Below are 15,826 nucleotides of genomic sequence, written 5' to 3'. Positions count from 1 at the left end.
CCTAGCTGCTGGGATTACAGGTGTGTGACACTGTGCCTGGCTCATCTTCCTTCCATTTTTTTTAATTTGCTCATTTTAATTACACATGACAGTAGAATGCATTTTGACATATAATACATATTTGGAGCATAACTTCCCATTCTTGTCGTTGTGCACGGTATGGAGTTACACCAGTCGTGTATTCACATATGAACAAAGGAAAGTTATGTCAGACTCATTTTACTGTCTTTCCCATCCCCCATCCTCCATCTCTTCCTCTCAGTCCCCACTGTCCAATGTGATGAATGTCCTCTCCCCCACTCCACACCTATTGTGAGTCAGCATCTGCATATCAGAGAGAACATTCAGCATTTGTTTTTTTTGGGGGGATTGGCTTATTTCACTTAGCATAATAATCCCCAGTGTCATTCATTTACTGGCAAATGCCATAATTTTATTCTTCCCATAATTAATATTTCATTGTGTATATGTACCACATTTTGTTGATCCATTCATCTGTTGAAGGACGTCTAGGTTGGATCCATAGCTTGGCTATTGTGAACTGAGCTGCTATGAACATTGATGTGGCCATGTAACTACAGTATGCTGATTTTAAGTCCTTTGGGTATTTGCCAAGGGGTGGAATAACTGGGTCAAATGGTGATTTCATTCCAAGTTTTCTGAGGAAAATCCATACTCCTTTCCAGAGTGGTTGCACCAATTTGCAGTCTCACCAGCAATGTGTGATGTTTCCCCCCACATCCTTGCCTGCATCTATTATTACTTGTATTCTTGATTATTGCCATTCTGATTGGAGTGAGATGAAATCTCAGTGGAGTTTTATTTGCATTTCTCTAATTGCTAGTGATATTGAACATTTTATTTTCGTATATTTGTTGACTGATCATATTTCTTCTTCTGTCAAGTGTGTTCAGTTCCTTTGTCCATTTATTGATTGGGTTATTTGCTGCTAAGTTTTTTGAGTTCTTTATCTATCCTGGAGATTATGCTCTATCTTAGGTGCAGATGGCAAAGATTTTCTTCCATTCTGCAGGCTCTCTATTCATATTCTTGATTGTTTCCTTTGCTGTGAAGAAGCTTTTTGGTTTGACACAACCAATTCTTGATTTTACTTCTTGTACTTTAGGAATCTTGCTGAGGAATTCAGTTACTAAGCCATCATGATGGAGGTGTGGGCCTATTTTTTCTTCTAGTAGACACAGGGTCTGTAATCTAATGCCTAGATCCTTGGTCCACATTAAGTTAAATTTTGTTCTGGGTGAGATATATGGATCTAATTTCATTTATTGTATATGAATTTCCATTTTCCCAGCACCATTTGTTGAATAGACTGTCTTTTATCCAATGCATGTTTATGTAGACTTTGTGTAATATGAGATAACTGAATTTATGTTGGTTTGTCTCTTTGTCTTCTATTCTGTACCATTGGGTTATGTGTCTGTTTTGGTGCAAATACCAAACCATTTTTGTTAGTATGGCTCTGTAATATAGTTTAAGGTCTGGCACTATGATGCCTGCTGCTTACTGTTCTTCCTAAGGATTGCTTTGGCTATTTTGGGTCTCTTATTTTTCCAACTTCATGACTGCCTTTTCTATTTCTATGAAGAACATCATTGGAGCCTTAATAAGAATTGCATTAAATCTGTATAGCACTTTTGGTAGTATGGCCATTTTGACAATGTTAATTCTGCCTATCCAAGAACAAGGGAGATCTTTCCATCTTCTAAGGTCTTCTTCAATTTCTTTCTTTAGTGTTCTGCAGTTTTTATTGTAGAGGTCTTTTGCCTCTTTTGATATATTGATTCCCAAATATTTTATTTTCTTTGAGGCTATTGTGAATGGGATAGTTTTCCTAATTTCTCTTTCAGTGGGTTCATCATGGATATAAAGAATGCAATTGATTTATGGGTAATCAATTACAATAATATCAATATGGGTATTAATTTTATATCCTGCCACTTTGCTGAATTTATTTGTGAATTCTAGAAGTTTTATGGTGGAGATTTTTGAGTCTTTTAAATATAGAATCATGTCATCAGAAAATAAGGATAGTTTGAGTTCTTCTTTTCCTATTCGTATTCTTTTAATTTCTTTCTTCTAATTGCTCTGGCTAGAGTTTCCAGAACTATCTTGACAGAAGTGGTGAAAGAGGGCATCCCTATCTTGTTCCAGTTTTTAGAGAGAGTGCTTCCAATCTTTCTCAATTTGGAATGATGTTGGCCTTAGGTTTAGGATATATAGCTTTTAAAATATTGAGATATGTTCCTATTATCCCTAGTTTTTCTAATTTTCTGAACATAAAGGGGTGCTGTATTTTGTCAAAAGGTTTTTCGGCTTATATTGAGATAATCTTATGCTTCTTGCATTTAAGTCTATTGATATAATGAATTACATTTATTGATTTCCGTATGTTGAACCAACCTTGCATCCCTGAGATGAACCCAACTTGATCATGGTGCAATATCTTTTTAATATGTTTCCATATGTGATTTTCCAGTATTTTATTAAAAATTTTTGCATCTATGTTCATCAGGGATATTGGTCTGAAGTTTTCTTTCCTTGATGTGTCTTGTCTGGGTTTGCTAGCAGGTTGATAGTTAGCAAAACAGAATTTGTTTGGAAGGGTTCCCTATTTTTCTATTTCATAGAATAATTTGAGGAGGATTAGCATTAGTTCTTCTGTGAAGGTCTTGTAGAACTCAGCTGAGAATCCATCTGCTCCTGGGCTTTTTTTCTTGGTAGGCTTTGGAAGGCAATCATTAATTTCATTGCGTTAAATTGATCTGTTTATATCTGATTCCATTTGTGTAGATCATATGTTTCTAGAAATTTGTTAATGTCTTCAAGATTTTCTATTTTGTTGGAGTATAAATTTTCAAAATAGGTTCTGATTTATCATGTGTATTTCAGTAGTGTCTATTGTGATATTTCTATTTTCATTGTAAATTTTAAGTTAAGTTTTCTCTCTCTCTCTTTGTTATCTTGGCTAGGGTTTATCAATTTTATTGATTTTTTTTAAAGAACCAACTTTTTGTATTGTCAATTTTTTGGATTGTTTCTTTTGTTTCAATTTCATTGATTTCAGCTCTGATTTTAATTATTTCCTGTCTTCTACTGATTTTGATGTTGATTTGTTCTTTTTCTAGGGATTTGGGCTGTAATTTTAGGTTATTTATTTGTTGACTTTTCTATTCTTTTAATGAATGAACTCAATGCAATGAACTTTCCTCTTAGAACTGCTGACTTTTCTATTCTTTTAATGAATGAACTCAATGCAATGAACTTTCCTCTTAGAACTGCCTTCATGGTGTCTCAGAGATTTTGATATGTTGTATCACTATTCTAATTTACATCTATAATTTTTAAAACTTTATCCCTGATTTCTCCTGATATTCATTCATCATTCAATAGTGTATTATTTAGTCTCCAGGTGTTAGAGTAGCATCTATTTTTTATTCTATTTTTGATTTATAATTTCATTCTTTTATGATCTGATAAGATGCAAGGTATTATGTCTATTTTTTTTGTATTTGCTAAAAGTTGCTTTGTGACCCAAGACATGGTCTCTTTTAGAGAAGGATCCATGTACTATTGAGAAGAAAGCATATTCAGTCACTGATTGATGAAATATTCTATATATGTCTATTTAGTCTGAATTATTAATTGTTCTTTTTTAGTTGATGAAGTATTCTATATATGTCTATTTAGTCTGAATTATTAATTATTTTTTTTAGTTCAAAAGCTTCTTTATTTAGTTTTTGTTTGGAAGATCTATCCAGTGGTGCAAGAGGTGTGGTAAAGTCACCCAGTGTTTTCGTGTTGTGGTCTATTTGCTTCTTGAAATTGAGAGGGTTTGTTTGATGTACATAGATGCTCCACTGTTTGGGGCATAAATATTTACAATTGTTGTATCTTGTTGATATATAATTCTGTTAAGCAGTACAAAATGTCCTTCTTTGTCCCTTCTAGTTAACTTTGGCTTGTAGTCCACTTTATCTTATATAAGGATAGAAACCCATTGTATAATAAGATCCATGTGAGTGATATATTTTTCCCATCCTTTCACCATCTGCCTGTGGATGTCATTGCCCATGAAATGAGTCTCTTGGAGACAGCATATTGGTCTTGTTTTATAATCCAATCTTCCAGTCTACATCTTTTGATTAATGAGTTAAGGCCATATTATTGAGATACAATTTTTATTACTGGTAATTTTGGCTTATTTCTAGTTTTTAATTTGAATTAATTTCTCCATTTATTCACTGCTCTTTTAGTGTAGTTCCTCCCTTTGCTTGTATTCATTTCTTCTTCATGAAATATCTGATTGAGTATGTTTTGTAGTATAGACTTTCTAGCCATGTTTATCATGAAAGGTCTTTATTTCATCATCAGTTCTGAAGCTTAATGTTGTTGGATATAGAATTCTTGGTTGATATCCATTTTCTTGCAGAGGTTGGTATTATATTATTCCAAGACCTCCTTGCTTTGAGGGTCTGGCTGAAACAAATATCTGAGATCCACAATGGTTTCTTTCTAAATATTACCTGTCATTTTTCACTAGCAACCTTTAAAATTTGATCCTTATTCTGTATGTTAGGCATTTCCATAATAATGTGCCTTGGTGTGATCTGTTTTAATTTCTTATATTTGGGGTCCTATGAGCCTTCTGTATTTGATTTTCCATTGCATTCTTTAGGCTTGGAAAATTTTCTGATATTATTTCATTGAAGTGTGCATTCTTTTTATTTATATCTCTGAACCTTTATCTAACCCAATAAATTGTAAATTTGGTCTTTTCTGGGTTTCATTCATGACTAAAACACTCAGGGGTCACTCCAGTTGAACTGGGCTAATTGGGCTGCATGAAATAACTACAGAAAAGACAGAAATACCTTTTTCTTTGGGGTCACTGTGATGGCCCCTCTGACCTTAAGGGTCCGCAGGAAGAGAGAGAGAGATAGCAAGTGCTGACACCTTTTATTGAGGAGAAGCTATTCAAATGAGGCAAGGGGTCAGGTTTCAGGGGGCTGAGTCTAGCTTCATGATGTCTGCTGTCAGCAGGTTGACTGGCATCTAGGAAGGCCACACCCAAGGGCACAGTAAGAGAAGGGGACACACAAAAGGTGTTTCCATGGAACATTCTATCCCAAACAGGGCAAGGGGTATTATTACAAAGGAACAGGTGAGCATAGCTCCACCCATGGGGCTGTAGCAAGACACACCCATGCATAAGACACTGTCCAGTCCCTCGAACCCAAGAAGGGTGGGGAAAGCTCTGCCACATTTCTGTGACTGAGCGCCTCAGCACCCAGCCAGTCGTGTGCAAGGTTGGTCTCCCACAGGTCTTTTTGGGTTATCCCATATTTCTTGGAAGTTCTATCCATGGTCTTTTAACATCTTTTCTTCATGGTCAACTTTGTTTCCAAGATTATATCTTTTGTCTTCATTGCCTGAAACTCTGTCTTCCAAGTAATCTAGTCTGTTTGTGATGCTTTTAATTAAATTTTTGATTTGGTCAATTGATTCCTTCATTTCAAAGATTTCTGCTAGTTTTTTTCAGAATTTCTATCTCTTTATTGAAGTGATATTTCACTTCCTGTAGTTTCTCTTTAATTTCACTTCTTATATCTCCTTTACTTCACAGATCAGTTTAACTATGTACATTCTAAACTCCTTCTCTGATATTTCTTCCACTGTGGTATTCTGTTATTAGAGTATCTTGGTTTGTTTGAGGTGATTTGTTCCCTTGCTTTTTCATGTTGTTTGTGTATCTTCTCATCTAACATATGGCTTTGAGGCAGTAGAGTTTCTTCCCCATGGACTTAGAGTTTCCCTGAAGGTTTCCAGTACCTCACTGTTTAGGGGGAAACAAAAAACAACAACCACCAATGCAAACAATATACAGAATTAAACCAAATAGTTCCTACTGTAACAATGTTAATTATCACAATGAAAGGCAATGATGGGATTAGTTATTGCCTACAATAAAAAAACAGCACATTTTCAAAAGAGTTTACAATTTCATAAGGTGAGAATAGGGAGAAAACATAAATGACATAGGATGTAACGGTTATGAGGGAGAAGGAGAGAAGATAGAAGTAAAAAATTAAAAGAGGAGTGGAAGAGAGAACATAGATATTGGCCATTAGCAGAAGAATAGAGAGAGAGAGAATCAAGGGAAACAGGTAAGAGAAAAAATATGTATATAAAGGAAAAAATTTTTAAACTTAAAAAATAACAAAAAAATTTTTAAAAAGAGAAACTAAAATATACCTTCAAACATCCTAGTTTCTATTAAAAGGGTTCTATAAAATAACTGGCTTAAAAAATGCTAGAAATGAGAAAAAACAAATATGAGTATGTATAAATGTTCACATATCATTAGGGTCAGAATTAAACAGAGAAAAGAAAAAAAAAGAGAGAGAAAATCTCAATGCAAAGTTAAAGAATTCTGTTAGAGGACAGAATGTTCTCAGATTCTGTTCTCAGTAGTTTTAGGTGGGGTCATCTGGAGCGTGATGCCTCCACCCACTGGATTGCTGGAGTGGGAGAGGTAATCCTATAGGTGGGATTCCTGGAGGCAGGGTTTAGGTTTATGTAGGATCCAGGCTCTTCACTGAATATCAATTGGTCTGGGGATTTTAAACCCATGCACCTTCAGGGCCCAGGAATTGCCAGAGCACTCTGGAAGACCGTACCCCAGGGATCTCCCCTGGATTCCACTTTTGCGGTGGAGTGGACTCAATTCTAAGTCCACTGTGTCACCTCCCACCCCGATATTTCCTGGTCTTGGGTTCAATCTCCAAACTCAATCTCTCCTGTCCCTGCCCTTCTGAATTCATGACCAGAACCTCACCTCCAGCCTGTCCTGCAAGCAGCCAAGTTGGAGGGGCAGGGGTAGAGCTGGGTGGGTTTTCAGGACCAGTTGTTCCCTGTGTAAACCTCTCTCCATATTTGATTTTCTGCTGGTCACTTAAGTGCATTCTTTGTCGTGCAGCGAGTGTTAACTGCACCTGTATTTCAGGCCCATCCCGGGTTTGCCAGGAATCAGCTCCCTCAGGTGCCAGACCCCACACAGTGGCTGCAAAATCGTTGCTTCCCTTGTCTTCTGCAAGCTGCCTCGAGAGATGGCAGCTTCTTCCCCGTACAAGGATATTGTGCATTTTAACCAGGCAATGTCCGTGATCTCTAAACACTCCATACCCAGACACACCTCAGGGCTCCTGAAAGTGCAGTTCCTTTAATTCCTTTATCCCTCCACTTTGCTCACAGAGGGAGTGCTCTGGCTAGGGCCTCCAGCCCAGGTGTCCCTCTGTGGATTACTTCCTTATTTTATTATATCCAATCTCCAGAGTCCCTGATCTGCTTTGAATATCCAGTTATAAATTCCAATAAAGCCCCCGCCCCCCCTTTTAAAATGCCTAACATTTAATCGAGGGCCAGTACTGATGTCATCCCGTCCCACCTGTACTGATAACCCAGTGGGGATGATTGGGTCACTTGGCCCCCTTTGAACAAGGCCCTGAAGATGGGATCCCAGGAGGGTTAGCCACTACCCTAGAAGACTCTGCCAGCACCATCCTTCCCTAAGGAGAACACCCACCACCAAGGCTGTCAGACACCAGATATGGATGTTGGGTGTCTCTTCCTTCTTTGCTGCACCCTCATCCACCCCACAAAGACTATTTTCTTCTTTAGGTGTTTCAAGTAGAGGATGCAAACTGAGCATCCATATGGATAAGTTAAGAAGGAGCAGGACAAAAAGCCTCCTCCCTGCCCTTTACTCTTCTGGCTATTTTAAAGAGAGAGTGACCTGAAGAGCTTTGGGGGATGGCATATTCCCCTGTCAGGATTCCTAAGCCCTAACATTCCAAGCACAAAGTGTTTGGTGTAGAATTGTTCAGAGGCATTGACTGTCTTTTGAAATCTCCAACAGTGCTCACTGCCTACATGAAAAGAATTCATAAAACACTTGTGGTTTAGATATGAAGATCCCATGTTAATTCAGGAATATTCAGAGGTGAAATAATTGAATTATGGGCATTGTAACCCAATCAGTTCATCCTAATTTGACTGGGCAAGTAACTGGAGGCAGGTCGGGCATGGTGGAGAAGGGGGTCACTGGGAGTATGTCCTAGAAGTTCCTTGAGGCCCCAGCCCACTCTCTTCTCTCTCCTTTCCTCTTGTCTTTTCTCTCTCTCTACCTCCTTCCTGGCTGCCATGAGTAGAGTAACTCCCCTCCTCCACACCTAGATGTTCTGCCTCACCTGGGGCCCAGAGCAATGGACTTGATCCACCATGGACTGAATCTCTGAAACCATGAGCCCAAAATAAACGTTCCCTCCTCTAAGTTGTTCTTGATCAACATAGGGACACAGTGTCACGAAGCCAACCAACAAACATCAATGCATGAATTAATATGATTTATTTTTCTTTCCTCGGCTACTAGCAAGTGGTTCTCCATCCTTGGGACCGCATCCCTGGGAGAAGAGCTCTGGGTCCTGTAGTAGGAAGTTCTCAACGATAGAAGAGAAGCACAGCTGCCTCTGTTATCTCCCGGCTGCTGCTGTAACCAACATGAGTTCCATGTCCATTCCAGTCAAAAGCAGAGAAGTCTCCACATTGCCTGGGATTACCCTCTGGGAAGAATCCTCCTCCACCAATGCAGTGCTAGGAAACAAGGAGAGGAGGAGGTGGTGATGAGAGGGCTGCTGGTGAGCCCAAAGGTAATAATGGCCAAATCCAGAGGGATCTGTGGTCCCCATCCATTCTCTATGGGCAGTGTTGATCTTCTCCCATAGACTTCTCAACCCTTAGCTTAGTGACACACCATCTCCTCCTGACTTTCCTGCAACTTTTATGAACATCTGCTCTTGGATTCCCTGGCTGGACTCTTCCTTCACGAATTCCTTAAGTGCTGCTCCCTAGGAGGGGGCACATCTCCCTCTCCCGTATAGATTGTCTGACTCAGCAAGGAGGAAGGGAAGTCACACCCCCCCACATGCTCACACCACACTCTTACACACACACACACACACACACTGCCTCATTCCCAAGCACCTTTGGTCCCCACAAAGACTCACAAATTCAGTGTTACACCCGGTGACCCTCATTCCGGCACACAAGGCATTGGCTGCTCTCTCATTATTAAATACTCTGAACTGGACAAATCCTGCAGTGAATTCCTCTGAAAATGAGATGCAGAAAACAGCACTCAAGGAGGATGCCAGAAATAGCTTCCTTTAGGCTGCCCAGAGAGTGTGGATGCCAGGCTGAGGCTCAAGAGTGGAGGCCAGCACAACTGTGGTCAATGACTGGTGCATCCCAGCCCCAAACTTCACCAACCTTTTCCCAACCCCAGAACTCAAGAACTGGTTCTCAGACAGGGTCTCTGTTCACCAGGACTTGTATGGAGAAATTCAACAATATTGGGGAATCACAAACAAACACGTAAAAAGGCTTGTTGCAGCAAATAATTTCTCCCCTCGCCCTCTCTCTCTCTCCCTCTCCCTCTCCCTCTCCCTCTCTTTCTCTCTCTCTCTCTCTCTCTCTCTCTCTCTCTCTCTCTTTCTCTCTCTGTCTCTATGAGACAAGGTCTCACTAAGTTGCCCAGGTTGGCTTCAAACTTTCAATCCTCCTGCTTCAGCCACCTGAGCATCTGGGATTATAGACAGACACTAGGATGTCTGGCTTCTCTTTTATCTTAAAATTTTAAATCTTAGATATATTTACAACAGCTTTGAACTTTATAGAATAGGGCTCAACCTAACAAAGGAGATGCCCCCAAACTTAGATGAACATTAAATAAATATTTACCCTTCACAATAGAACTAAAATTCTCACCATTTGCCCTTTATATGTGAATCTTGGTCTCAATAAGTTGCTGAGGGGTTGATAATGGGGTCGCTAGGAACAGAATCTGGAGCCAAGCTTCCCCAGCCCACATGCTGACTCTCCTGCCTGTGCACTGTGATCTCAGGTAGGTTCCTGAACCTCTCAGTGCTTCAGGTTTCTGATTCATAAAATGGGGGTCATAATAGTCCTCAAGGGTAGTTGCGCAAATTAAATGTGACAATACATGTAACATTCATTGAAGAGAATGAGCTGTGTTAATAAGTAACCTCCTATCATAACTGAATTTATCATCTTTGCTATGAAGAGTTCAAGGAGCATTAAGAACTCACTCCGGCCATTGGGTGAGTAATATGCTGCAGTTTTCTGAGCATCACCAAAATCGTAGACCACAGGTATCGCCGGACCATTGTCAGTCCAACACTTTCCTATTCCATATTTCACTGGGTATTTCTACAAGAAACAACAACAACAAAATCATTGGATAAGGACAACAGTTTTGGTTTGGGGGGTTACTATCATTCATTAAGAGAAAGCAATGTTTTCTCAGTAAATGAGATTATTTCAAAACCAGGCAAAATAAGAATCTTTCCTTTTTGCTTTTCTCCTACAACCAGGCCAACTGGTGCCCTCCCTCTCTCCCTCTCTCCCTCTCCCTGCCCCAAATCTACTCTCTCCTGGGTCTCTTATCTTCTTTGGCTCAGAATTTATTTTTTTCTTTATTAAAATATTTATTTATTCTAATTTGTTATACATGATGGCAGAATGAAAGTCATTTCATATTATACATATAGAGCACAATTTTTCAAGTCGCTGATTGTACACAAAGTATTTTCACACCATTCGTGTCTTCATACATGTTCTTAGGGAAATGATGTCTAACTATTCCACCATCATTCCTACCCCCGAGCCCCTCCCTCCCCTTTGCCCTATCTAAGGTTCCTCCATTCCTCCCATGTTCCCCCCACATTGCCATTATGAGTCATCTGGCTCAGAATTTCTGAGGAAAGTGGGTCAGAAGCCATCAGCAAATTAGGATGAGGGGACATGAAAGGGCCATGGAAAGGTGCTTCCTGCCCAACCTCACACACCTGCCTCTCTCTACAGCCAGGACAGCCAGTCCCAGCCCGCAGCCCTGTGTACCTGGTAGAGGCCAAACAGATTATGTTCCAGATGCTGGAAGAAGCCAGTTCTGGTGCGGTACCTCAGCAGAGAGCTGTTCCGCCAGTTCTGCATGGGGCTCTTGTTGGGCACATGCCAGATGCCCAGGTCTGCAGCCTGGATGTCATAGTAGCCAGGGTTCTGGAAAGCAACCAACACTGAGACTGACCAGCCCAGGTCCCACAGGGGCAAAAGACACACATGGGCTCCCTCAGCTGAGATGACAGCTCTGGGCTCCAGGGGGACAGATGGCCAGCTGTGCTCACACATACCCACCTCCAGCAGATCATGCCCCCACCACCACCCCACTGCCTCATGGCCTTGTGGGAGGAAGCTGGGATGCGAGGCATGTGACTGTTTCTCTCTTCTGCTCCAGCCCCATGTCCACAGCCCCCCTCCCAACCCACCTCCTGCATGCTGTGGCCCAGCCACACTCAGGTCCTCACCCTTTCCCAGTGGCACCCACCTTGTAGTCGTCACTGGTGGCCGCCTCTGCAGACCCGAAGGTGTTGTAATTGGCCCAGTTGCCGTCCCCCTCTGGGTAGTCTGCTCTGTTGCCCTGCTGGCTGGACCACCGATCGCCCACCGTGCACTTCCCAGCCATGTTGTTCTCGTGCACACTGGCCACCAGGGTCCAGCCACCACCCGCAGAGGTCATGTCACAGAAGGTCTGGTAGATGGCACCATTCTTGGCCCGGAGGAGATACAGGCCATCTGTGGAGAGAACCAGCCCCGAGCCTCCCTGTATGGGAGCTCATGCCATCTCAGTGCCATGACCAGGACAGCTCTGGGAACTAGAAACATGGCCTAAGGGCTCCTCTTCTGAGTCCTGTCACTATGCATCCCTGGGTGTAGTGGAACACCCCCACGTTTGAATAACACAACCTACTGACTGAGGCAGAACACAGAATTATCCAAGCTCTCAGCAACGTTCCTCTCAGAATTAAGCACAGAATTTTCATATGATCCAGCAATTCCACTTATAGTACATGCCCAAAGGAATTAAAAATAGGATTCAAACACTAAACATTTATTGCAGGATTAGTCACAGGACTCATAGAAATAACTGACGTACTCAACAGAAAAATAAAATAGTGTGTATACACACATCACATACAATCTATATTGTGCATATATTGACATATGTATCTATACACAAGTGATAGAAAGCAATTAGTTATTCACGCTATATGTATAAACTTTGAAAACACTATGCTAAGTGGAAGCAACCAGATGTAAAGTACAGTTACCTTATGATTCTATTTACATGAAGAAACTAAAATAGGCAAATTCATAGAGACAGAAAGTACAACAGCAGCTACATGGGCCTTCAGGAAGGCAGAATACGGGTTCATTACTTAATGAACATAGAATTTGTGTTTGGAATAATGAAAATTTTCTTGAGATGGATAGTGGTAGTGATTGCATAGCCCTGAGAAAGTAATTCATGCCATTGAAGTGTACACTTAAAACTGGTTAAAATGACAAAGCTTATCCTATATATAGTATATACTTTTTACCACATTTATTTAAACTAAAACCCAAAACAAAACAAAACAAAAAAACAGTTGGGTGCAGTGGCACACACCTGTGATCCCAGTAATTTAGGAGGCTGAGGCAGAAGGATCAGGCCAGCCTCAGCAACATAGACAGACCTTGTCTCAAAAAGGTGAGGGGGGTAGGGCTTAGGATGTAGCTTAGTGGTAAAGTGTCCCAGGTTCAATCCCCAGTACCAAAAAAGAACTTTAAAAAGCTAAAAAAAAAAAAATTCACCAAAGACAAAATCCTGATAGGGCTCCTTACTCACCATTTGCACCAAAGTACTTCTCTTTGATTTCTTTGCAGCTTCTAGGCAGAGATGGAGACAATGATGACCAGGTCCATGCCTTGGAAACAGCATTGCTCACAGCTAGAGAATATGCAGAGTTTCATTCTCTTTGCTGCTTTGACACAAAACCCAGCCTTCCCTTGCCACTAATCCCCAACTCACTCCACCTCTGTGGCAGAGCCTCGCTGCCTGGATTGAAAGACCCTGAGCTATCCAGCATCATCCATCAGCCCATCTGAGCCAGCATCCAGCACAGGTTTACCTCCCTCCCTCCACACGACCTCGTGCTGGGCCAAGCCCTGCCCTGGGCACTCGGCATTCAAAGAAATTCAACATCCCCAGGAACTTACCTCTAGAGGGAGTTGCCAAAACCAACAGAAAATTCTATTAAAAGGAATGAAGGATAAACTCAGGAGAACAAGAGAAAGACTCTGAGATGAGAATAGAAAAGTCTGAAGGGAGTCGGGGGTAGTCTGGGGTAGGATGACTTAGTGACAGAGGCTTTCTAGTTCTGGTGACACTACAGTGTACTCTGAGAGAATAGACATGATTCATCAGTTGGAAGAAAGAAAAGAGAATTCAAGGCAGGAGAAAAACATGTGCAAAGACCTGGAGAAAAGAATGAAGCAAAGCCCGGCTTGAGGAGGAAATAGGTAGCTTAATGTGGTTGAGGCAGAGGGTGAGGTGACAGAGCTGAGACTCTAGCCAGGAGACCAGCAGGGGCACAGAATGAAGAACCTTGTACATGAGTGTCAACTCTGCAAACCATTCTAAAAGTCTGGAGGGGTGGAAGCATCACAGGCTTTCAAGTCAGAGGGATTCAGGCCTAAGTAGCTCAGGCTTCCAGGGCAGAGTCCTTGGGTTCTACTTGCCACACCTGAGCCTCAGTTACCGTCTACCTAAGATGAAGCTAATAACTAGTATTTTTGTAAAGATCAAGTGAGATAATATGTAGAAACATGCTTTTCTCAGCCAGGCATGGGGGTAAACACCTGTGATCTGGGTGACTTAGTGAGACCTTATCTCAAAATAAAAAAATAATAAAACATGCTGGTGATGTGGGTCAGTGGTAGAGGGACCTGGGTTCAATCCACAGTACTCTGGAAAGAAACAGGTGTTTGCCTTTTAAAAATGAATAGATAAATAACAATTAAAAGAAATACAGATTTTAAAATGCCATTGCTATTCTTATAGGGAGAAGACTATAAAGAGAACATTCTCTGGGCACAGGGTATACCACACAATTACCAAGGTTACTGCAGGCCATGTTAGTGGGAAATGGTGAAGAGAGGACACCTTTCTTACAAGGGTCCCCACAGGACCACACAGAGACAAAGAACCAGACCCAGGATGTGTCATATCTTAGCAATACTCTCACTGCTAGAGACCAGATCCCTCCAGAGGCCAGAAATCAGCAACAAGGTGGCCCCTGTGCATCTCAAAGACGTCATCTCTGGCTCAGGAGAGTCTCCTTCCTGGAAGCAACCCTGCATAGTGTGATTTCTTTGAAAGCTGTGTGCAGGTGAGCTGGGGGACTGGGCCCCTGACAGGGAGACTCACCAGCACTGCATCCTCTGCTGGCCACAATGAGAAACAGAAGGAAGCCGAGTTGGGTCATGGTAGCCTAAAAAAAACCAAGATGAAAGTCACTGTCTTGATTGTCTTTTTTTCTTTATTCCTGTCTCCTTACAAAGACTCAAAGTTCCCTTGCCTTTTTTTTTTTTTAAACTCCACACAACTCTGGAAACTAAACCAGACCTGAGCTAAAATAAGGGCTCCCCAAACTCACAGAAAGCAAACCCCTCTGCCAACACAGGGCCAGGAGCTGAAGTTGCCAGCTGAGTGGAGACTGGATCTTTCTCTGCAGAGGCTCCTAATGAGAGGTGACAGCTGAGCCCTTTATGGAGAAAGCACAGGGGCACAGCCCAGGTCTCCAGACTCACCCTCCCCTGGCATGATGCCCAAGGAGGTGAGGCCTCTGGTTATGACAGGAAAGATATTCAGTGATGATGATGGAATTAGCAGGACAAATAGTCAAGCTCATTTCCTATGCAAGGCATTGTTCCTAGATTTGTGGATTTCATGGCCCTGTGTATTTAAAAAAAAAAAAATAGGGGAGACTCTCAAGAGTTGGTGTTGATTTGGGGTTTTCTTTGTGCCTTTCTTTCCTGCTAAGTAAAAACTTTTTCTCCTATTAAATATCTAGTATCATCATCATTTCATAGAAAAAGGAAACTTTAACAATGAAAGAGGAAAGGTACCATTTCAGAATCAGTAGAAGTCTTTAGCTCCAATAAATGTAGTTCCATACAAAGTTTTGTTATTTGGTTGTTAATTTTCTCATTTTGCAACAAACTAGTCTTGGGATTAAATTCGTTAAAAAAACCCAAAAAACTTTTGATGCGTCAAAGCTCCTATATCATTCCTGTCCTAATGTTATCCAAATCCCATCAGCTTATAATAGAAGTGATCGGCTCCTCCTCAGTGACATCACATCCCTAATTCATTACAGTACTGATAACATTGCAACCCATAGGAAAAGACTGTGAACCTCTCTTTGATTAAGCTACTATTTTTTATCTTTTTAAGTCCGAAGTATAGATTTGTACAAAACACTCAGAGATATTGAGAGAATAAAATAAAACAGTGCCCATGAAGGAATGCCCACTTCTGCCCCTCTCCCCTCCTTGCACTGCCTGCAGTGGTACCAGCAATCTCCTGCTCAGCATTATCACAGTCTCAGACCTCTCACGAAGTCCAAGGTCATCAAAAAGAGGAACAAGAAGCTCATTCAGCTCTAGTCAGGCTGATATGTCAAAAGTATAACCAATAAAAACCACATAAACACATAAACAATAGATAGCCACAACTGGGTACAGAGAAGATTCAAGGGCCACAGATTGATCCCAACATTGGTTATGGGAGCAACAAGGAAGAAAAGCCCATGCTTCCAGTGGCTTCTGGAAGTTCCCGGTCCCCAGTGTC

General features: G+C 41.3%; 1 protein-coding gene across 1 annotated transcript; it reads right to left on the bottom strand.

The window, feature by feature from the left end:
* Positions 1-8,410: 8,410 nt before the first annotated feature.
* On the bottom strand, positions 8,411-14,684 carry LOC107147567 (intelectin-1a-like). Its single transcript, XM_015492067.2, has 8 exons — positions 14,631-14,684; positions 14,402-14,465; positions 12,821-12,922; positions 11,480-11,727; positions 10,996-11,154; positions 10,185-10,305; positions 9,084-9,187; positions 8,411-8,670 (listed from the first exon to the last, which is right to left on the bottom strand). Exons 2-8 carry the CDS (start codon positions 14,457-14,459, stop codon positions 8,518-8,520), a joined length of 945 nt encoding a protein of 314 aa, XP_015347553.1. The 5' UTR covers positions 14,460-14,465; positions 14,631-14,684; the 3' UTR covers positions 8,411-8,517.
* Between the last annotated feature and the right edge of the window lie 1,142 nt (positions 14,685-15,826).

Source organism: Marmota marmota, unplaced genomic scaffold, assembly GCF_001458135.2.
Source record: "Marmota marmota marmota unplaced genomic scaffold, marMar, whole genome shotgun sequence".
NCBI classification, from domain to species: Eukaryota; Metazoa; Chordata; class Mammalia; order Rodentia; family Sciuridae; genus Marmota; species Marmota marmota.
This window is presented reverse-complemented; position numbering and strand designations above follow the sequence as displayed.

Bases quoted from the DNA above. Each gene is read 5' to 3' on its own strand.
- LOC107147567 (XM_015492067.2), bottom strand. From the start codon at position 14,459: ATGACCCAACTCGGCTTCCTTCTGTTTCTCATTGTGGCCAGCAGAGGA. The intron at 11,155-11,479 runs GTGGGTGCCACT...GTTGCTTTCCAG, and splicing joins CCACCAGTGACGACTACAAG to AACCCTGGCTACTATGACAT. The intron at 8,671-9,083 runs GTGAGTCTTTGT...CTTGTTTCCTAG, and splicing joins CCGGGTGTAACACTGAATTT to CACTGCATTGGTGGAGGAGG.